This window comes from Centruroides vittatus, unplaced genomic scaffold, assembly GCF_030686945.1.
Source record: "Centruroides vittatus isolate TY-2023 unplaced genomic scaffold, ASM3068694v2 contig_918, whole genome shotgun sequence".
Taxonomy (NCBI): Eukaryota; Metazoa; Arthropoda; class Arachnida; order Scorpiones; family Buthidae; genus Centruroides; species Centruroides vittatus.
Window position 1 is genome coordinate 996,623 of NW_027122605.1, and position 25,459 is coordinate 1,022,081.

Consider the following 25,459-nt stretch of genomic DNA (forward strand, 5'->3'; position numbering starts at 1 on the left):
TGCTGAGCCCACAGAAGTACCACAGCCTCGAGAATGTCATGGTGGTACACATCTTGATTGATTTTGGCCCCTTGATCAACGAAAACAAGGGGTGTCTTGCCGCTCGCACAAATTCCGCCCCAAACCATGACTGACATTGGATTTTGTAATGTTCGATGACAGCTGAGCGTCCAGGAGCCCCCGCGGACCAGTTCCTGTCGTTTTGATGGTTGTACGGAGAAAAGCTTCTCGTCTGTAAAGAGAATGCACTCCCATTGTCAACCTGCGGCCCGACGCTTGAGTTAACGGGATCTTTGGAGTCTCACGCACTTGTTTTCATCGGTGAGGAGCTGAACCTTTTGGAACTTGTAGGGCTTGAGTACGAGTTCCTTTTTCGCCATGAACCGCACTGATTCGCGATTGATTGTGATCTCACGAGCAATTTTTCTCATGGAGACCTTCGCATGTCAGTCAACTCGCTTTGTGATGATCTTGCGGTTCCTAGACGTGTTGACAGTGCGCTTTCTTCCACGTCCGAAACGGTCACCATTGTGGCCAAGCTTCTTGAATCGCCGAACTGCATCTGAGACTGTCATTTTTGGAACACCGAGCAGACGAACAATTTCACATTGATGCTTTCCTTGCCAGAATAGCTCCAAAATTGCACAACATTTGTTTGACACCATTAAAAAAAATAAAAAACTAACCCTTATTACATCGAAAGTACATCTACACGGGCAGGAAATCATGGAGAATTAAACAATAGTATGTAAATTGGTGACAGTAAAAAAGTTCAGGTGCAGCATTGCTACAAACTTTGTACGGGTTAATTATTGTCACCCTGTATATTGAAAATCAATGAATTTATCCAATAATGAAATAATATTACCTCTAAATCTCCATATCCCAAATGAATAATATTTGCTGTAAAAATATAAATTATTTTAAATTAGAAAAGTTATTAAATTTTTAGATATTAATAAAACAAACTTTTTCTATTCAAGAATAGTCAACTACAAAAATTGTAATCATAGATAATATACAATATTATCTTTATTTACAGAACAGTACAGAAGTAACTAATAGACTATCCAGTGACAGAGTAGCAATAAGAACATCAAATAAAATAATATTACTTCAAATCTTCCAGAAAGTATAATTTTTTCATTTCTTTTTAGATTTTAATTTTTCCTTCCTATCATAAATGCTAATTCCTCTAATGTTCATAAAAATTTGAGAAATTTGTTCACTATAAAAGTTTTTATTCTGCTCTATAAAAGAAAACCAAAGATATTTTTAATTAATTACATAATTCAGCACATAGAATGCTGATTGATACATGCAACAAAGTAATGCAATATCCAAGTGGACATTTTTGCCATTAAGTTTACCAATTTAGATATATCACTGAATCAATTTAAATTTTATACTTTAGTATCTAAATAGTTTCATGTAAAAATGAATGTTGTAAATTACTGTAAAATGTTAGCAATTTTACACAAGAAAGAACATTGTTTATTCAAAATTCATGTTTAGCATGTTTATCATTTTCCATGCAAATTTTATTTTGTAAAAAACAATAAATATCATAGCAAGAACATTTTGTATAAATGTCAAATAAGATGCTGTATAAGATATTTTTCTTTTGTTCCAAACTCAAGAAAAAGTACCCTGAAGATTGAGAATAACTTCAAAAATGTTTAATATATTATTTATTTTTATTTAATAATTTTATTTATTTAAAAATTAATAAAAGAAATGTGTCCAGGGGACAACAAAGAACCATTCTCAATAACAGATCTTTAAGTAAAAGCAAAAAACAAACATCAATTAACATAAAATAAAATGTCAAAAAAGTAACAATAGAGACATATATAAAATAATAAAGACAACGACATTGAAAAAATTGAAAACAAAATATAAAATCACTTAATTAAAAGTATATTAAATACAATACATTACGATAATAAAACATTAAAAGTATATATATATATATATAACTTAAAATTTTTAGTTTTAATAATTTTATTAACAACTTATTAATAATTATTAAAATAAATGTCATTCGTACCAAGCAGACAAAGAGCATAATTTCCTTCAAGAACATTAAATAATATCCTTGTATTTTGTTCAGTCATAAGCAATTCCAAACTTTTCTTAAAAATATCATGACTTAAAAAAACAGTTATACACTGAAAGAGAAAAAATGATTATGAACTATTTTACTTAAAACATATAAAAATATTTTAAAATTAATTATTAAATATTTACTAACCCATATATAGCATATTTATACTGAAATGAATAATGGCATTTATAATCTTCTGAAAATTATAATTTTTCAGCTAAATCAGTTCAAAATTAAATGGTTTTATTTTATAGAAATCAAAAGTTTAAATATTAAAATGTACAAAAATATTCAACTCAATTGTCTTTAATATTTTCGGTACTACAGTTCATTCTTAGAAAATGTATATTTGTGTTTCCCATATGTGTAAAAAGAACCTTCAATAAACTTTAGCATTTTATTTAAAATTAAAATTCTAAATTTTAAAACAATTCGGAAATATTTCTAAAGAAAATAAGACATGTCAGAATTCTTATATATTTATTTATTAATTTTATGTAATCATTTTATGACAAAAATTTTAAATTTATGATGATATAATTAAATATCTACTATATAAAGCTGAAAAAATGGTTTCTTTCTGTCACAATATGCCAAAAATGGCCACTAGGGTTGCCTTAGCTATTATTTAAATTAACAATATAAATTATTTTATATTTGTTTTATATTTTTACTGTATAATATTCAGTATATTACTCTTTTTATTTGTAATTTAGTATGCTCCGATGCCTGCATTGGGCCTTTCGACTTGTTTATTAAGAAAATGATAAACTTAAAATCCTGCCTGTCATAAAAATTCTATACTTGTGTAAATATGATTTTTCTATGAATTAGATTTATAATCATCATCATTACAGTATAAAATACTTTTTCAAATAATTTAAAATTATATCATATTTAAATATTTTATTATTGTTTACCTCTGGTGATATATTAGATAAATGATGAAACAAAGCTGGTACTGATAAAATATGAAGAAGGAAAAGATTCATTATATTCTCTGAGAATTGCCATGCCACTAATGGTCTAAAAGTATACAAAATTTATAATTAATGTTTCATAATATACTAACGTTAATATAATGTAATAGGAAATTAAATACTTCAATACCTAATTGCAAGATTTGTAATTGCTAATAAAGCTGCTCTCTTTAAACTAGGCTTTGACCGAACAATTCCTTTAATTAATATAATCTGTAGATTAGCATACATTCCTTTTGTAACTAAATAACTCATAATATTTGCACAAAGTTGATTCATTGCAATCTTTAAAGCATCTCCTAAAAACAATAATTTTAATAATTAAAATTTAAATTACAATATTTAAATTTGAGAATAAATATAAACTTATTGTCAAATTCTTGATAAAGATTAGCATATTTATTTATTTTCATTTCTTACATGACTTCTAATGCCATAAGTAAATCACCATATTTTTGTGCATAACCCACAGATTATCTATATATAAAAGGAAGTGTGGATTTTGCAATGGGGTGGGTTCTAAACTGATTTTAAATTGCAATTATGAACTCATACCTATGAGTCAATAGCTGGTCAGAAATTTAGTCATAGTGTATAGAGACAGGAAAATAGGGTAGAGCAGGCTATGTGAAAGTTTTATTTTCATTCTAGCAATTTTCTTCAGGTCATTTTAGGAAATTATTGTAGGTTATACACTTGAAAATATGGTATATTAAAAATATTAGATGATTTAATAATTTTAATAAAATATTAATTTTTACCTATTTTCATTTGTTTCTAAACTTATATGTAAAACTCTTTCATATAATGCAAACATACCTTGCCAATCTTTAAACATTTTCCATGTATTGGCATTTGTAAAAGTAACCAGCATATGGAGATACAACATTAATGGTTTTGTATCTTGGGGACATTCAGGCTTTAAAAAATAATAATAGCAAAGATTAGCTGTTTTAGCAATTCATACATTATTTCCACAAAATCAATAATAAAACATTTTTTAAAAATCATTCAAATTAAAATATAAATAATACACAAAAAAATAAATTCAAAGTAATTTTATATCCAACTTGTATAACTTGATATATAGTTTTACTATTCATTTGATAGATGATCCTTATCATTAGTTGAAAACAATTAAACTAAATACAGGAAATCCTCATTAATTTGAAATTCAAGAGACAAAATAATCATGACTTCAAATTAGTGTGTTTTGAATTATCTGAGATTTGCATATTTCTGTACAATATACCAAATGCCATGTAACTAATGTAATTTATTAAGCAAACAGAATACAGCTATGTATACAGAATACTACTTTCATTAATTAATAATTATTAATAATATAAGTGAACTGCAGATAAACAGCACATGTCCAGTAAGAATCTCACAGGTTGCCAGATAGGTCTTATAAAAAGTAAAGCATTCTCAAAATGTAGCCTGCATTATTTTTGAAATAGCCTAATAAGCAGTAAATCATCCAAACCTAGTAGCAGAGTCCTACAAATATCTCAATCTGCTATTTTTAGCCCAATCTTGGTACCCTGAAATTCAGTTGTATTTTATGAGATAGAGGAAAAATGTGGTCAATGGGTAAGGTGACATCTGAAAATATGTTACTGTAAAAGCAAAACCTTGTTGACTACATTAGAGTTGTTCATGGTCTATTTATTATTCTATTATAGTATGGAGGCACGTTAACTTTGATCTAAACATAAGAGTTAATGTATGCACATCACAGTTTAAACAGAATTTTCACTTTAAATTTCACAGTAGCCAAATTCCTAAACGTGTAAATCTCTATATCCCTGGCTGAGACAAATACTATAGTTACGAACTAATGGGATTTCAAACTATCCATTTTTGAATTAACAAGGATTTCCTGTAATACAATTTTTATAAAATCATAATTTCAAAGTACAATTTTAAAAATAATTCCTAATAATATAAAACAATTCGGACTTGCATATAACATTTGTAGCGCATTCAATTAGTCTAGTCTAGAACTATGCTGGACCAAGATCGAGGTATAGCTACAAAAATCGTTAACTGTGATTGTGTTCTTATTTATGTATCTGTATTTAAGAATTTTCTATGTGACATGCTTAGTATGATGCTTATGTAGTTTGATGTATGTATTGGTAAAGCCTAATATTTCTAGACTTTTGTATAGCGTACATGTTATGATATGTATGCAAGAAAGGACTACAGGCAGAATAAATATCTTATCAATCAATTCTTCCACAGACTCTATTTTGTAAATAAGTTCTGAGTATTTAGTAACTTTTTCAGTGTATGGATGTTGTAAATGTTTGGTACAGCTATGTCTGTAATTAAGGTGACCAACTTTTTTATAATGAAAAGGAGGACACATAAATTGAAGGAAAAAATATTGTAAATAGAAGAAACATTTTATTCATTGCAATAATAATACACTATAATAATCTCTACTGCATGTGCAATGGTGTAGCTAGCATGGGTGACACCCGGGGCAGATATCGTGGTGTCACCCCAAGTCACACCATGGGTGTCACCCTTCTTAACTGTTTTATAAAACAGTATCGGATTATTGAATTGTAATAAGCCCGCACTCTAGCAAACTTGAATGCTATATCGAATAAGCAATATCATCACATAGGTTTATATTGACTAGCATGAATCCGTTGATCTTTTTTTTTTTTTTTTTTTTTTTTGTATTGGTTTGTTGAGTCGGTCGAACATGACTTAATGTTAAAGCATGTTATCAAGGTTTATTTCATGACTTATTTGTCTTCAAATATCAAAAAGGAGGACATTTAGGAGGATACTTTTTGAGAGAGGACAGAACTTACAAAAGGAGGACAGTTGGTCACCTTACTGTAATATCTCTGTGAATTGTTTTATTTGTCAATGAATGTGATGTCTGATTTGTTGTGATGCATTGTTTTGTCTGTACTTATGGCTTGTTATAGTATATTTTGTCTGTGGTGTTTTCATTGTCTATCATAAGGTGTACATTTATAACTATTACATACCCAACAACAATAAATAAATGGTTGCTGGGTATGCAATAGTTTATGTTGTGAAGCTTGTGGTATTTTACTATTGTTGTTGTTGTTATTGTTATTATTATTATTGAGACTTTAGAAATTTTAGAATAAATTGGCTATTACAATATTATTTCCATAAGTCCACCTACAGGTTAAAAAAATTAGCTAACTCAGAACAATAAAAACTATTTTTTAATTGAGTACAAAACATTAATTAGAATAATTAGTTTAATATCAGATGAATAAAAAGCAAGAATTCTGTGCTGTTCATTTCAATACCAATTTTGATATCCATGCTAGAATTAATATCAAATGAAAAGTCAAAGCTCAAAAAACACATGATACTGATAAATGTAACAAGTGCCAGAAACAGTTTTAAAAAAAATCAACATTAATTTCACAATGAAAAAAAATTTTTTGGACTTTTATTTTTGTCACACTTTTAAATCAGTCATCTATTACAATACTTAGCAACATAAAGAAACTTATATGGATAATTGTATGATCTATAAAAACATTAAAATCATATGAAATAAAATACAATAATCATTTTAATTAGTAGTTCAGTCAATGAGATTTCTGTTAACAAGCTATCTCTCATAAAGATATTTGGTCCTATTAACAAGCAGAAACTCTATCAGGTGATGATAGCTAGAAAGAATAGTCTGAAATTGAATCAGCAGTTTGAACAAGGATTGCATGTGTATATTTAAACTTGTTTCACTGAGGTTTCTTTGTAATCATTTTAGCATCTTGCTTGTGTTTCATACAGTGTGAACAAGTTCAGTAATACAGTTAGTTCTCAGTTTAGTTTTCTTCTCACTGTAGTAAACATCAATAAAGTTAGCAAATCCATCACTTCAGAGATTCTTGATGTTATTATTAAGTATGATTCACTTCCAAGAAGCATTAAAATATTTTAATTAATTTAAAAAGAATTCTATAACTGGGAACTAATTGTCTCATCTCATTTAGAATAAAATTCAACTAACACAATTTTTCAGTTAGTAAGTGCTTGTTCTTGTAAAGATTAAAGTATATCTTTGTTGTTCATGTTAATATATAAACTCCATGACAGACCTAATTTATAGAACAAAATGTTATTGGACCAGACATTGGTGAATTTAAATATGTGAAATATGAAAATAATCAAAATGTTTATTGGGATTTACAGCAAAATGGACAAAATGTTTATGAAAAAAGTGTTTATGAACAAATGTCTGTGCATAGTTAATTTGTTTAACAATTGATCCATTTTTTTGTAAAAAGATTTAAATATTTAAATACCTTTAGATGTTTCAAGTAAATACAACATTGCCATAATAATGCTTTAATTTGTTGAATCCATAGAACAGCTTCTTCTTTATTCAATGCTACTGATATGTAACTTTGCTATTGAAATAAAAAACATTTCATCATTACTTAAAATTCAATTTAATAAAGGTTTCAATAAAAATTTCTAAATTATTTTTTTAATTAAATAATGTTAATATAATTTTTATTTAAAAATTAATTTTTTTTTACAGAATTCACTTTTTTATGCAGAAAGAGAAAAAAAAATTAGACAAACCAGTTTCAATTCTTTTCTGGATGTATAATAGAAATTAAATGTTTCTGTAGCATAGTATTTAATATTTTATCATTTACACCTTAAGAATAATAAATTACTTATATTAAAATAAAACAAAAAATATCTAACTTTTCCTTAAAACACATACAAATTTGATAATTAGATTCAAATAAAAATAAGATTTAAATTAGAACTATATTTTAAAAAATCTTATATGCATAACAATCTCAGCATTCTTAATATGAAATACATAAAAATTTCAAATTTAGAATATTTCTTACTATTGCTATAAAACTCTAAACAAATTCAAACATTGGTGAAGCCTATCACCTAAGATACAATATGAAGTCAAATTATAAAAGACAGATTAGGATGACTCAACTGCAAATATTAAATGTTTCCAAAATGCAAATATATCATGCTTCAATTATCATTTTATCTTATGTAATATATCAATAATCAATCATCTTATGTAACATATTTTTATATTATTATTCATTCTCATTCTGACATTCCATAAATATCCAATGATGTTCATCACTTTTTTCTTACATTGCTGCTAACTATGTAGTGACACTAGAGCCACCATAAAAAAATGTATTGCCATCTGACATCAACTGTGATTCAGATAATCTAGCCTATCATTTTTATGCATAATAGACTTCCTCTGCACATCGTTACATCTGTAATAGAACTACTTTAAACCCATTTCAAAAATGATAAGATTAGTGTCAGTTATTTTTCTTTAGCAAGGCCACCCAGTCATCAGATCTAAGCAACTTCTGGCTTTGAGATTTCTGAAAAGCCAATGTCTACCATAGTGACATTCATAACTCAACTGTATATAGTGAAATGGCATATTACCTTGATCTAAAAATCAAGGTAACATGCCATTTCACTATCATAGCTCTTGTCACTCTTACATTAATAGTTTCCACATCATTTTCTGCTTTAATAGTTAACAACAGGATACACCACATTGAAGAGTTCCCATCTTAATGCATACAAAATTTTTTCTTTTTATTGCCACTAGCAATGTTTATTACATGTTGGAATTATTTCATTTTACTCCATAAATACTTCCACATCATCTCATTAGTCCATATCATCATTATCAAGTTTTATAGTTGCTGTTACAGTAGGCTAATACAGTGTTTCTCAAACTTTTTGGACCGCGACCCCCCTTCTGCACTTAAAAATTTCAAAGGACCCCCGAAGAATATGTGTGTCAAAAAACATCCCGGAGGGAGGGGGTTAGGCTCGTATTTAAATATTTTTATTATTTTTATTATTTATATGTGCAATTTATTTAAGTAAAAATTATTTTATATATTTTTTATTTCTATTATTTCTAAACATGAATCCATAGTAAATTTATAAAATATTTGAAAAAATTGATCTGGCATCAATTTTTCACTGACCCCCAAATATTTTTCACGACCCCCACTTTGAGAATCACTGGGCTAATAGATATCTTGCTACAGCAGTTAGATTAGATAAACTTTAATTATGGTCACTCCATATATATCATATATTAACACCTGTGAACAAACAATTACCTGATTTTTTGTGATATTCTTGTATAAAAAAACGTCTAATAACTATTAACTACCTCTCATATCACTCTGTAGGCCTCTCTCTCTCAAGTTTGAAAATCTAATTTTAATGCTCATAATTAACAAAAAATTTTTTTTATGTTAATATTTTTAGACTACACTAAACTAAAGTTATCAAAAAGTTATGTAGAGGGCATTTTAGCCCTCTACATAACTTTTTGATAACTTTAAATTTAAATAAATATGTTGAAAATGTTTTTATTTATAAATTCACATAAATGATGTTTATTAATAGGTATTTTTAAAGAAAATATATTATTCATATTTCAAAATTTATATACTAAAAATTGAATCTATTTGGTTTTTTAATTAGTTGCAATTTTTACTTTAATCAAATTTAATTACAATTAAACCTGTAAATAATTTTACATTAATGTATTTATTATATTACTTTTAGAATGCAACATTTAATTATATATTAAATGCTATCATGTTAGCATGGAACCAATAAACTATGTAATATGTGAAATCATAAAGCAAAATGGCATATCAAATAATTCCCTACTGATTAAGGAATTAATAAAGATTGAGATATTATACTAAAAATTCAACAGTGACAAATTTGTTGATTTAATCTAAATGGTTCAGCCAAAATATTTGTACAGTATGTGTTTATTATAGCCAAATTAATTCATGTATCTTTGACATTGGATGATGTTTAAAGAAAACTAACATTTTTGATCCAGTTAAAAAGACATCTTTAAGTATGAACAGTTGAAATTAGAATGATGTTTTATCAAAATAGTTTTTCAAAGTATATTAAATTAATTGAAAAAAATGCATCTAGATATTAATTTATTTATCCAAATCATATCTAGTTTAATGGTCGATTTTTCCGACCGATGGAGAGATTATTATTAATCAAATTGAAGACAAGTCTGCCCAAGAGGGACCACCATTTATTTTGCGCTCCAGACTAAAAACATACACATATGGCGACAGGCCTTCCTTTTTAGGCTTCATGTCGCCAAAGGTAAAAAAGTCCTTTAAAAAAACACAAACATCCAGTTAAAACTAGGAGTCGGTGACAAACAGACGTCTTACTCTTCAACCATCCAGCCAGTGGGTGTTTCCGCTTTTTTTTTTTTTTTTTTTTTTTATCTGCTGGAACAAGCGCTGGAAAATGCAAATTTTAAAGCTGCACCCTGGCGTCGGTATTTTAAAATTTCTTTTTGTCGATTTTTCCGACCGAAAAAAAAAAAAAAAAAAAAAAAAAAAAAAAAAAAAAAAAAAAAAGCGGAAACACCCACTGGCTGGATGGTTGAAGAGTAAGACGTCTGTTTGTCACCGACTCCTAGTTTTAACTGGATGTTTGTGTTTTTTTAAAGGACTTTTTTACCTTTGGCGACATGAAGCCTAAAAAGGAAGGCCTGTCGCCATATGTGTATGTTTTTAGTCTGGAGCGCAAAATAAATGGTGGTCCCTCTTGGGCAGACTTGTCTTCAATTTGATTAATAGTTTAATGGTCATTTTACATGGCAATCACAACTGCTTAAAATAAGTTAACTGTATTACATTCAGTCTTTCAGATATCTTCTTTAACCTACTTTCTCATTTATAATTCAAATGTCTAGTTCAGATCTGTAAGGAGATCATTTCATTTCATTAATCAAAATTCATGATCATTAATACAACAAGAAAAAAAAACCATAAAAACATAAACCAAATCAATGTTTGTAACAACGACAAACAGAAATAGAAAAATTCAAAACAAAATGAGCAAAGAAATGACCATGAATTATTTACAGCAAGGGTTAGCAATGCAGTACCCATGGAGCATTTTAGGTGTGCCCTCTAGAGCCATAGTCATGCAAGCACAAATGTATATACAGTGACTTCGGAGTTATATGACTCTAAAGGGACCACTAATAAAAGTTGTTTGAGTGAGAGAGTTGTACAAGAGAGAGATTGACCAACTTGAATGAAAAATGTTAAAAATATAACCGTAAACCCCTTACAGTTAAAAGCATTATTTCTTATAAATTAAAAATACAAAGTTAAATCTGGCAACCTACTGTATGGTTGCTAAAAGGTTATGACATTACCACTTGTTTTATCTAAACGTATAGCCAGCAGCCATTCTGTTTCTAAAAAACAGATATTATGCCCAGTATGATAATCCTCTCTGCTTCCTTATCTTCCTGGGCACCTGTCTGACCTATCCAAAGTGGCTCCACACTGTTCTTGTGATTGGCAATCATGATGGTAAAGTGAGGAAAAAATATATTAGTCTGAAATATTGGTAGGGGTATAGAACTGAGTGTGTCATTTAACTGAGAGTCATTCAAATAAGAGATTTTAGACGTCGTCTCGCACAGGCTTCAGCCAAGACCAGTAAAAAATGTCTCATAATTGAGAGAGGTGCTTAAATAAGAAATGTATAAGTGAAAAGGTCACTATACTTGTAATTTTATTTAATTTGATTTTGTATTATTTTATGTAGGTACAATAGAGCATCGATTATCCGACTCAATTAAGGACTGGGGTTGGTCAGATAACTGAAAAAAACAGATAACCAAAAAGTATGAAAAAATACATTATTAGTATATCCCATGTAATTAGTATATTAGTATATTCGCTATTAACCTACTTCGTGTTGAATTTTCATCGATGTTAAGCCTAACAAAATTTTGTTTTAAAATAATAATCGCCGCTATTGTATCGTTAAAAATTGTAGCCAAGACATAGCCAATATTGTAGCGCCACATCACTAGTGGACATTTGAATTTGCTGACTAGAACGTGGTCGGTTAACCGATGTAACGGTTGATCGGGGGTCGGATAATCGATGCTCTACTGTACTTTTAATTTTCATTTTTTAGTTATTACATGCATGTATAATCTTTATTTTGTATATATGGTTTGAAATATGTATATTTATACATATTTCAAACCATATATACAAAAAAAATCACAATGTTATAATAAATAAATAAAATAATTATGTTTGAAATATGTATATTTATACATATTTCAAACATAATTATTTTATTTATTTATTATAACATTGTGATTTTTTTCAAAATTAAACTATGGGCTCTCAATGATTTTTAAAAATTTTATTGCGTCCTTAGTAACAAAAAGGTTGCCGACCTCTGATTTAGTTACGGATTGTACACTTGATATTTCAATTATTTGAATTTTCATTTTCTTCCTTTCCCAACTTCAGTATTATGCATATTCAACAAAAATGTACAGGTAACCCCCATATAACACGGCACTTCTATAGCATGGATTCTTCTAACACGGTTCAAGAATTGGGAACATCCCCCATATAACACGGTTCTTTTATAGCACAGGTTCACTCTAACACGGTTCAGGAATTAGGTAAAACCCTCGTACAACATGAAATGTATTAAAAACTGTTGCCAGTTGATAATTCTCATGCTGAGATCATCATATAGGATGAATAATCTCTGGTAAAATATTTACTCAAATAAGTATTTTACCCATAAAAAAAATCTACTATATAAGGCTGAAAAACTGGATTCTATCACTGTATGCCAAAAATGGCCACTAGGGATGTCCCTAGCAATTATTTAAATTAATTTAAATTAACAATATAAATTATTTTATATATATTTTATATTTTTACAGTATAATATTCAGTATATTATTATTTTTATTTGTAATTTTGTATGCCCTGATGCCTGCATCAGCCTTTTGTGAATCATAAATCCGATTTAAAGAAGGATTTAACAGCATGTTTTTTTAATTTTTGGAACTTAACCCCCCTTTTCGCACTAGTTCTTTGTTTTGTATAACACGGATTTGCATAACACAGCAATTTTTTGGAATGTAACTCCCACGTTATACAAGGGTTACCTGTATTATTAAAAAATTAATAGATTAATCAGATTTGTATTTGCCCAAATCCAAGCTTTAAAACTGCTAAATAATGTTCATTCATCACTGCAATTTTTTCCAGTCAGCCATGTAAGTTTCACATGTTTTTCAACAGCGATGCCTCTATGTTAACATTTTTTAAAGTCCTAGATATAAAAGTAACAACAGCATGGCTTTTGCTGAAAATTGATATATGATTGGTCAAGAGAGTATCACATGATAATAAGATGCTATTTTCTAGTAAAATGATAGTCAAAGGATAATTATTGTTTGAAGCTTGTAAGTCAACAATATTTTGTGCATTATTTAAGTATATCATCTTAGCATATGTCTTAATTGTTATTATTATAGTACATAGTTTTATTTTAATACAACTTTGAAATCTGAAAACAGATTAAGTATTTTTAATTTAAAATATAAATTATATAAAAATTACCTGCAAAGAATTATTATCCATACTAGTGATAACATATCTACAAACAGTTTCAAATCGCTGAAATAAATATTTAAGAAATTAATTAAATAAAACGTAATATACATTTTATGAGAGCTTTATTATAAAAACTCCTTACTTGTTTATCCTCTTCCTCTTCAAGTATAAAAAGAAATTTTCTAATAACTTTAAACATTTCATATGCTAGATGTAAATAAAATTTGAAAATTATATATTCATTGTATATAAATCTATAGCTGAAATAATTTTAAAAAGTCTATTGCAAAAGAAAAAGAAAACATTAAAACTTGATATTTTAATTACTATTATATAATTAAAAATACACAATTGAAGTAAAAAAAAATATTTTTGTCTTTATTAAAACTTATGTCATTAACTTCTTAAAATAACAGTTTCAAATAAAGCAAACAAAACAGAAAATATAGAAAATTAAATATTTTTTGTGTTTATTTTAGATTATAAATAAGTTTAACAAAATTAAAATTTATCACATTAAAAAATATATTAACTGATAATAATGCATATACTGTTAAATTAAACTGTACCAGTTTCATTAACAGTATGTGCATTATTATCAGTTAATATTTACAATAAGATTTGAAATGTTAAACTGAAAGAATTTATTGATTAATAATAATAGTAATAATTTTAAAAAATTCTTACCAGACAAAGATGTCTTTCCATCATTTTCTCTTACTTCAGTAAATATTTCATCAAATTCTTTACGAATTTTACTTTTTAATTTCAATCTTGTTAAATAGCGTCGAACATGTGACTAGAGAACCATTTAAAAAAAAATCTTTTAATAGCTTTGTCAATTCATATGTAATTTAATAAATTATCATATTTTTAAATATAAAAACAATTAAACTGATAAAAGTGTATCAATAATTCAACAATTTTAGTATAAAAATTGGTTAAGTTTTTTGAAATTTGCTTCATTAATCCCCATTAAGTTATATTTAATAATGAAAATTTATTCTGACCATTACAAATCTTTTAATTATCAATATATTACTCAATGATATTTATCTGGTGTGTTTGTTCAACTTTGTTCAAATTCCTTGACCATAATTAACAGTTATATATTTTTTATAATTGCCAAATTATTAAAACTAAAAATAAAATGTTTTATTAAATTAAAGTAGTTTATTCTGTTATTAATCCATAACCATACATCTACATGACTTTGAAAAGAACAAAAAAACAATTATTTATTTATTATTCATTAACAAATCTTGTATAATCCATGTGCAAAACTATATATTTATTAAATTTATCCCTTAATAAATTTTTTGAACTTTATAAAATATTAATAAACTGGGAAAAAAATCAGTAATTGTTCTGTTATGCAATCAAAATTATTAAAGTGAAAAATGATAAATATAGTAGAGCATCAATTATCCGACTCAATTGGGGACTGGAGTTGGTCGGATAACTGAAAAAACGGATAACCAAAAAGTATGAAAAAATACATATTAGTATATCCCATGTAATTTGTATATTAGTATATTGCTATTAACCTACTTCGCGTTGAATTTTCATCGATGTTAAGCCTAACAAAATTTTTTTAAAATAATAATCGTCGCTATTGTATCATTAAAAATGATTTCTTTATTTTCCACAAAATAAAGACAAAATAAAAAATTAAGCATGGTTTAAATACTGGCCTCCCTTTCATGGTCGAGCCAGTGTTGCCAGCTAAAACACGCAAAAATTTAACAAAAATAATATTAAAGTAGCCAAGACATAGCCAAATATCATAGCACCACATCACTAGTGGACATTTGAATTTGCCGACTAGAACGTGGTCAGTTAACCGATGTGACAGTTAATCGGGGGTCGGATAATCGATGCTCTACTGTAATACCATTTAAATTATAATTATGTATCATTTTTTTTGAACTTTGCAAATTTTTGGGAAAATTTTGTGTATGCTTGAGAGAAATTTTGGGTCCTGAAAATATTCTGCACCTCTTTTCATAAGTTGTAATGCAAAGTCAAGCATATTGTCAGCGAAAAAAAAATCAAGGAGGCAAATTTCCTTCTTCCAAACACTAATGATTTCCAAACACTAACTTTCCAGGTACATAGAAACCCTGAATTTACCATCCTTGACTTTTTAAATTAGCACTATGCATTATTCATGTTTAAATTTTAAAATTAACATCAACATAAAAACGAACATGAATTAATTTTAAAACAATAAAGATTTCAAAGCCATTTTATAAATACCATATTTCCTCAATCAACTGCGAGGATTCAAATAGACCCCAAGGAATAAAGATACTGTTAAAAATAAACCGAGAGCTGAAAAGCAGGGAAATATGTTGAAATACTGCAAAGTATAGAATAATGTAGTTAGAGTGACAAGTAAAAAAATTTAACTTTTGTTTGACAAATGAAATTTAATTTAAATTCAAATTGTCCAGAGTCAAACAGCACTTTCTGGGAACATTTTTTAAAATAAAATTATAAATATTGTCAAATATTGAATGTGAAAAAGTCACAATCAAGTAACCACAGTCTCAAAATAAACTCCAGGAGATACGAACATTTTAAAAATAAATTATCAAATGTTTAATTGAGGAAATATAGTACTTAAGACACTAGAATTGTTTCTTAACGAACAGTGTTTCTAAGACAACATCTAAGAAACACTGACTTCATTTTGGCAGAAATAATGTGTGATACAGACATATTCATGAATCTTGGTTAATATTTATTGTATTACTTTATTAATATTAATAAAATACAATAATAAAACATGACTTCTACTGAATTCAAAGCAGTTTTGAAACCAGTTTGGCATCTGATGTTTAAAAACCAGTTTTTATCAAACTGATTAACCGATTTTGAGAATTTGTGGTTTTTGCCAACACTAATTTTAACTTATCATACCTGTATACATATAGCAGATTGTTCTCTTTTCTTTTCTTGTGCTCTTTCTAGACGAGCAGCTTTTGCTTGTTCTAAAAACTGATCCTTAGAACTCAAATTTGTATGACAGAACATGACAAATCACACCATTAGTATATTTCTGTAATATATATTAAAAAAAAAAAAGCAATTTATTAAAAAAATTCATTATTTTATAAATGTAACTACAGATAATTACTGATAGCAATCTGATACCGATAATTTATAACAGTGTATTGGAATCAGTTTCTTTTACATACTGGTATTCCGAACTCTGTTTTTTTATAGTCAGTATTGAAAAGGAAAAAGAGAAATTTGATCATTGGTTTGTAAAGCATACCAATACCAATATAGCGAGAACATTCCAATACAGAATATATTGGTATCAAATTGATATCATTCAGTATCAGTTACATCTGTAAATATTAGTAACTAAATTAATTATATCTATAATATTTGGAAATTAATACAAAAGTTTATTTTTAAAATATATTTTAAAACTTTTTTGGAAAAAAGCATCATTTTTCAGCATCATTCTATTGCATTTAAATATAAAATGTAGTTTTTGTTAGCATATCAGAAGTGTCAAGTATTTTACCTGAAAATGTTTAACTTTTTTTACATTTCAAATGACATTGTTAAATTAAAATGTCAGGATTTTTCATAGAGTAGAAGATTTTAAATAAAAATAACACACTTATCTAATTTTTTCTCTCTTTTCTTTTTATTTATTTAGTCGTGTTACACATCCACATATTTTGGAACAATAATGATAAAAATAAGGGACTTAACTAACTTTTAAAAGGTTATTCTGCATAAAGCAAACACCTTGTAATCTTTAAATGCAATAAATTCATTATGTTTTATATATTTCTATTAGTTTTAAATTCTTTATTCTGTTGAATTCTTGTAAAATATTACACATTATACCTTTTATCATCCAATATGTTTAATTCAAACAAAAATAATTTAACTACTTGATAAAATTTGTTTATTTAATGTTAAATTTTATAATTAATTAGCATTTACATTAAAGTAAATATAATATCAATAAAAATGTTCAACTGTTTGTAGTAGTGATAAAAATAAATATGTGAATGATTAAATATTCATAAAAGATAAATAATTAGAGTTTAAATTACTAATAAATCTCTTAATAAAAAATTCAATGTTAGAAAATACTTTTAAATTAAATTATTTTTCTTGACTATTAACATATATTGGAAATATGATGTTTCATTCAATTAAAAATCTATAAATTAATCATATTTTTTAATTAATACAGATTTTCTATAATTTGACACAAAATTCACTTGTGCTTTTTGACTTAGTCACATTTTAATTAGAATGTTTCAATGGAGTAAAACAATTAATAAATTAAAACAAAAATAAGCTAGTGCTTTTGAGCTTGCACACATCTTCAGACAAATATATCCTTTACTCTGTTCATCACCCTTTAATTTTTAAGAATTTGGAAATGCATGCAATTTATTGCATGAAAACCACCTTTTGCATCATATGTCACATTAATTGTGTCATCTGTTCTTTACAGATATTTAAGCCAATGCATAGAATGATTTGTCAGAACATTGAAGACAAATGTGTTTGTATAGGTACATTCTTATGAGATTTCAGCACGGGGAAACTATAGAAATGACCCCTCAGAAGAAGAGTGTCTTTATTGTGCTGTACAAGGAAAGCTATTTTACTAGACAGATAGCACAGAGAATTGGATTTAATCAATTCTTAGTGTCATGGCTATTAAAAATGATAAGAAAAATTTCTCATTGTCAAGTTTTGAATGAGTATACAAAAGAAAGTACAGTCAAACCTCAATTTTCAAACTTAATTTGTTCCTAAAAGTTGTTCAAAAACAGATTTGTTCTCAAACCAAAACAAATTTTCCCATAAGAAACAATATAATATGGATTAATCTATTCCTGACCCCCAAAACAAAGTCTTTCTTACCTTTTTAGTTAAATTTCATGCATAAAAATGCCACAAATGCAATATATTATTATAATGTATTATATTATATATTATCATCTATATTTATGTCTACCTCCATTATACATATTTATATATTAAAAAATATATTACAGGCAATATTACAGGCAATATATTACAGGCATCACCACCAAGAAAAACTGAAACCACTCTACAAACCCTGCTATAAATAGAGAATCAACATTGAACATAAACGTACTCAGCAAAAATATATATACTCCAATAACCACCACCTTATAAGTTGCTGAAGGAATTTTAATTAAAAAAACTAATGTTTTCGATCTATTCCATAGATCATCCTCAGGTTCGAACTGACGAACAAAACCAAAAATAATCCTAATCAACTCTGCCTTGATGAAATATAACCAAATCAATCAAGACAGATAACAATAACAAGTACTTCATCTACACTTCTGAAATATTGTTTTGATTGCTTTGATTTAAATTGGAATTTTAATTAATTAATTTTAATTTTATTTTTTATTTTAGTTTCAGTTTCAATGTAAAAATCAGAGTTTTAATTATTATTTTATTATTTTTAGTTTCAGTTAACTGGCTACCTAGCAATAATAAATATTAAATAAAATATTAATATATTTTTGAATAATTAATAAATTAAATAATTTGAGTTAAACACCATTATACACATTCGTGAATATCATTTATCTTACATAAATCTCAATTAATGTGGTTTTTATAAATTAATTTGATGAAAATTCAATTGTGATGTGAACCAAGAAATAGTAGTAATCAGGGCTGATATTGGCCTGCATGCTACAGATATTTGGCCACCCCTTTTAATGCTGATCGCGAATAAATTCATATTGTTTAAAAATCAATTTCTTTAAAAAAAGAAACATCTTTTTTTAAAGAAATTGATTTTTAAACAATATAAAGAAGCTGCACCATTGATATTACATATCTGCTACTTATAGAAGTAAATTCATAACCTAACTCAACACATGAGAGCCTACTGGTATGTTTTATGACTGTTTCATACAGTCGACAAGGGTAAAAAACAATCCATAAAAATATTTGATATATATTTATTTTAATTTTATTCAAATCAAGCCATCCTGTAGCTAACAAGCACCTTTGTTCAAAGTTATATTGTAGTGTTGCCATAAAATAAATTTGTAATTTAAAATGAAATTAATTTAAAGAATTTTTCTTATTTAGTATATAAATACAATATAGATCTACATGTATGTGTATATAAGAATTAATTTAAACACAAATATTTAAACTTGGAAAAATTACAAAAATTTCCTATGAACGAAAGTGTCCTTCTTCCTTTAGTCCCTTCATACACTAGGAATTTTTATTAAATGAATATTTAAATTAATAATGTTTGTGTGCATCTATTTGTCCCTTTGATTACATCAACAATTAAAACAATGGTGTATGTAATGCTTTAAGATTAATGATATGCAAATAAAGGCCCATTCATAATGAAAATTAAGCATAAATATAAAACCTTGTACCTATGTATCAGTCTATTTCATTGCTGACCACTACATTAAAATAATACTAAATACAATTCAAATAAAGTTTAATAAAGTCAACTATTGGCCATCCTAGGAATTTGATCTCCTGCATATCTGCATGCATAGCATACCTACCAGAACTGGCTTTGGTAGTAGTATCTTACCCACATGTGCATTGAAATCTAATTTGAATAACAATGTCATTGATGGTTTGTTTTGTGGCATCAAATGATGCAAAATGATCTCAGTGCTGCTAACTTTTGAATCGGTAATCCCATTGATAATTGATTAGGCCATCAACTTTCTTTAACACTGGAAGTATATAGAGTTGACCATCTCTCTCTCTCTCTCTAATCTGTGGCCAGCTCTTGCCAAATAGCTTGTTCAGCAACCGAGTTGTTGTACAGCAACCCCAGCAAATATGGCATTCAAAATTTTGTTCATAAACTGAATTGTTTGAAAAGCACAGTGTTTGAAACCCGATGTTGTGAAAACGGGTAAGGTTGACTATAACGTAATAATCTTAATCTTCGCTATCATTACTTTTGCCCGAGCAATGCCAGGCCTACCTGCTAGTTACAATATATTACTATTGCATATCAAGGTGTGATATAATAAGTGATGCAATAAATAATTTGTACGTTATTTTGTCATTTTCTGTGTTAATTTAGTACCACAATACTATAGAAAATAATTCTATGCATTGTTTAACATCTTCATAACAATATTTTCACATGATATGGTAGTAAATCTTATAACTTTACGAGGGTGAGGCAATACTTTATCTACTACTTCATATTTAAAATTATCACAAAATTTTAATTTTGTAAAATTCTTCAAATAAAATCTTTTAAAAGCGTACTAGCTAATAAGAAATAAAATTAAATATTGAAATGTTTTATTTACTCTGAACAAGGGCTAAAAACATCATCATCATAAATATTTTAGTGATAAAGGAAATTATTTAAGATTTATTCAGCATATTGGATCAAATCACAATGATCAAATCACATATTGGATCAAATAAATGAATACATATACAGTATTTCACGGACTGTAAGACGCACTTTTTTCTTCGAAAAATTGCTTCCAAAATTCAGGTGCGTCTTATAGTCTGTAGCGCCTTATAGTCCGTAAAATACGGTATTTCATAATTTACATTAAAATATATTAATGTAACAATATTTTTCTGCTGTTATATTTTTATTTTTCATTGACTTTACATTAGACTCATTTTAAAAAATTTTTAAAGTCTAAAATTTGAATCAAAATCAAAAAGTTTATCCACCACTCTAAAATTATAAATATCATTTCATAATCCTATTTTAATACATAATATTAAAAATATTTTTCAGAAACATCAAATTTCAACAGTAGAGAGTTCAATAGAAAATGGAACAAGTATTTTTATAAAACTAGATCAAAAACTTGATGAATTAACACATTGCCTATACATTATGAACTTAATTAAGTAGCAGTAATGTTTATATTGTACATCATCAGAAAATGAATAACTTAATAACTTTCCAGTATAAATTTATTGCATATTTAATTAAAATCTTTTTAATAATAAATGATGCTTTTAGCCCACGACTATAAATTAGATAGAGTTAAATAACCTAAATAAATAGGATTTAACAATTTGGAGGACTTATCACACCAAGGCCGACAGAAAGAAAGACCAGATCTTTTACAAAAAAAGTTAGTCTTTAATAATCACATTCAAATTTAGGTAAGGATGCATTTTGGGTACAAGGACCCCTCATCAGCTTACAAACACATGGCACTAACATAATAATTATAACACTATAGCATTATGTTGGTGCCATATGTTTGTAAGCTGATGAAGGATCCTTGTACCCAAAATGCATCCTTGCCTAAATTTGAAATGTGATTATTAAAGACTAACTTTTTTGTAAAAGATCTGGTCTTTCTTTCTGTCGGCCTTGGTGTGATAAGTCCTCCAAATTGTTAAATCCTATTTATTAGGTTATCTAACTCTATTTAATTTAAAATCTTTTTATTTTATCATTTCTAAAAACAAATTTTCAGCCCGTTTTTTCTTATTTCATCTAATACATCTGGAATTTCTTTTGTTTACCAAACCATATCAAAATTAGCTTCTCTTGTAACAACCCCAACTTAATTCCTTCCATTTTTTAATCAATATTTTACTTAATGCTTCTTCAATCCTTTTTCATTTTTAACATTACTCAATTTGATTTTATTCCCAGTAATTGGTACTCTTCCGTAATCACTGCTATTCTTGTAAAAGACTATAATTCATATTATCCAATATCTATTTCTTCTTTATTTCATTATTTTTCTATATTTATTATACTTTACTTTTCTGATGTTTTTAAATTTACTTTTTTGTGATTTTACCAGAGCAATTTGTAATATGGGAGTGCTTATCACTTGTCTGTCAGCATTACTTATATCAGGTGATTGTAATTAGTATTCTTATTCAATGATGCTGGAACAGTTCAAGTAGCAGTCCAAACTCAACCAAATTTTATACATTGACATTTCTAGATGTGGGCAAGATTTGTGGAAAAAGTTTTGTTTCAAAATTCACGACTATAAGACTCGTGGTGTTATACATAATGCATACTTCAATAGGCAATTTCTTGGTAAAAAAATCTCAAAAAATGGTATTTCAGCATAATACCATTCAATACCATAAATAGAACGATTCTAAAAATAGAACGACACCGGGTAAAAGGTTAGAAGGGTTTATTTTATTATTACAAGTTCCGGTGCATAGAGAGATTATATAATACCATTCATATACTGCAGATCAGGAGGTCATGATCATAACTGAACTCACTTTTCTTGGCTGCAATTACTTTTAAATCCAGTAGATTGAGATCTAATCATCCAGTCACATGATAGAGTGCTAGTGACTAGTTAAAAGGAAATGTGTTTTGAATGGCTGCATTTAGCAGAGTCAACAGTTGTAACTGAGCAAAAGTGTTTCAATCAGTAGCTGTTACATAGTTACATCTGTTGAACGACGAGTGACATATGTGTTCGAACAGGAAGATAGCCATCATTTATGAAAGATGCTACTAAATGTGACGTCCAAATACCGAACATGTTCTGAAACTATAGAGGGCATTCAGAAGAATAATAACGCTCTGGAACTGTTGAGTTTGCTGAATGCAGCCAATCACTCTGGTATTTGAAGGGCAATTTATCACTGAATTTCTAATGAGAATTATTGTAACAAGCTTTAACAGCTTGTTATATTTTAGTTTACATTGTAACAAGTTTGTAGCTTGTTACAATTTACAGTTTACATTAAAATTATCATAATTATCTTTAATCTATCTAACAGGAAAATCTGATCACATTGCTAAATGCTTGAGTTGTTTTTATCTGCCACAAAAGTAAATTTCTCAATAAATTGGTCAACAATAATACAAATTTGTATTGTATTAATTTATATTACCTAATTACGTCTTTTATAATAAAAAAAGTAATTGTAATGAGAAAATTTTTAATAGTAAGCTTTGTTTCATGCAGAATTCATCATCTGGTCCTTTAGACATAACCATTAACTTCAAAGTGTATCTATTCTGAAAATATATCACTACAATAAAAAAAAAATCACTGAGGAAATAGAATATTTTATTAATGTTTGGTTAACAAATGTCAAACTAAAACAACAAATGCTCACTCTGTAAACTGCAAGCAAATTGAGTATGCTCGGAGTGAAATTCATATTAAAAATAAACACAAGATGGCACTCTCCAGTTTCTAAATGTTCAGTATCCTCAGATGATAAAAGTAAATATAGCCTTTTTGAGGCTGTGTAATGAAAATAATGCCAATGCTGCAAGTGCACTTCAAGAGTTAGACTACTTTAAGTCCCTTAGTGGTGAGTTTTAGAACTGAACTATTTTTCTGTGGAAATCTCTCCTGAATGTCCAGAAATGTCAGCATACAAAATTTTGTCGAATTTAGATTATTACATATCCCTCCAAACAGCATTGAACTGAAATACTTTAATTGAAGTCATCCTGTACAGTATATGAGTAGAATAAATAAATAAATAAAATTAAAACTTTACAAAAGTAGCATCCAGATTTGTATATTATTGTTATACTTATGACTTAGTGTTCAACCTGTCCAGCATTTTTCTATTCTTTATGCATTTAAAGTCAATAATATTTTTTAATATAGTTATCAATAAAGAGAATAAAGATTTTTTTTATTAATTAAAAAGTATAAATATTATACTACTTAATACATATTTTATTCATTCTTTTATATTAAATTAATATAAAATTTGGTCATTGTGTAAGTTGGAACATGAAAAACAAAAATAAAATAACAACACAGAGATACAAATTGAAAAAGAAATAGTAACTCTATAATAACTATGAGTATTTTTACATGACAACACTACTAAATGAAACTTTTTTAGGTAATTTAAAATTACATTGAAACAAACTTTTTTAATCAATTTTGTTAAAAAACATGTAAACTTAAACAGAAATCACTGAGAGAGGAAAGAAGGAATTGTGTTCCTTTAACTAACTAAACCTTCTTTGCTACCATTTTGAAGAAAAAAGGCTAGAGTTGCAAGGTCCAGCATTGGCTGATTGCACACATTACTGACTGAGATTTGTAAGTTCTCTAAAATAAATTAAATTTTTCTATCTGAATATGAATGGAGTAGACAAGCATCTGATCATAACAGATCACATCTGTGTTTGAGTACCCTCTTGGACACATATATGGGTTTATTGTATATGGGTTTATTGTATTGAATATCATCTTGATGTTTAGAAATTACACTCAAAAGCATTCTTAAAGTGACTCCAATATATGAAAAAGCAACAGCTTCTATCTATACTTTGGCTCAAAGGAATTCCAACACCAAGTATGGAGTGATAATCTCACTGCAGGGTAGACTACAGCTTGAAGGGAAAAATCCTTTAAGCAGCATCTCCTTCCCTCTATCCAACACCTACTAAATAGGGAAATGGTTTTGCTTAAAGATGCAATTACAATGGCCAGTTACAAAGAGCAAACAGAGATACTTTACAGTTTAACAGCTAACAGGAAAAAATTTTATGACAAATGATAGCAAATCATTATTACAAAACATAATATTTATGAAATGTAAATAAAAAATTTTTGCTATATTGGTAAGATAAGAATTAGTTTAATTTAAAATAAAAGTTGGTCTTGTCAAATTGTTGGAATATTAAATGAATATAAAATTTAATAAATAAAAAAAAACAGAAATAGAGGTTTAAATTTAAAATTTATAAATAATTAAATAATAAGTATATGTTAAAAGATAATTTGAGTAATTTGAATAAATAAACTCAATAATATAAGTTTAAAAATAGATTATTATTTGTCTAAATATACTTTGAAGTTACCTTTGCATATACAAAGTATCGGCCACAAAATAAATTTAGCCAAGTC

The 25,459-nt window shown here is 27.2% G+C and overlaps 1 protein-coding gene across 3 annotated transcripts in view; it reads right to left on the reverse strand.

Annotated features, from left to right (window-relative positions):
• Positions 1 to 25,459, reverse strand: part of LOC136984375 (ubiquitin-protein ligase E3B) — a 74,812-nt gene that overhangs the window by 44,199 nt on the left and 5,154 nt on the right. For all 3 annotated transcript variants that reach the window (XM_067281339.1, XM_067281340.1, XM_067281341.1), the window contains exons 2-11: positions 16,503 to 16,641; positions 14,265 to 14,376; positions 13,720 to 13,784; positions 13,584 to 13,640; positions 7,404 to 7,508; positions 3,907 to 4,006; positions 3,218 to 3,386; positions 3,028 to 3,133; positions 2,051 to 2,171; positions 869 to 903 (exon numbers count right to left, since the gene is read on the reverse strand). In XM_067281339.1, the coding sequence (XP_067137440.1) occupies positions 869 to 903; positions 2,051 to 2,171; positions 3,028 to 3,133; positions 3,218 to 3,386; positions 3,907 to 4,006; positions 7,404 to 7,508; positions 13,584 to 13,640; positions 13,720 to 13,784; positions 14,265 to 14,376; positions 16,503 to 16,616 (984 nt within the window). In that variant the 5' untranslated portion in view covers positions 16,617 to 16,641. The remainder of the gene's footprint in view (positions 1 to 868; positions 904 to 2,050; positions 2,172 to 3,027; positions 3,134 to 3,217; positions 3,387 to 3,906; positions 4,007 to 7,403; positions 7,509 to 13,583; positions 13,641 to 13,719; positions 13,785 to 14,264; positions 14,377 to 16,502; positions 16,642 to 25,459) is intronic.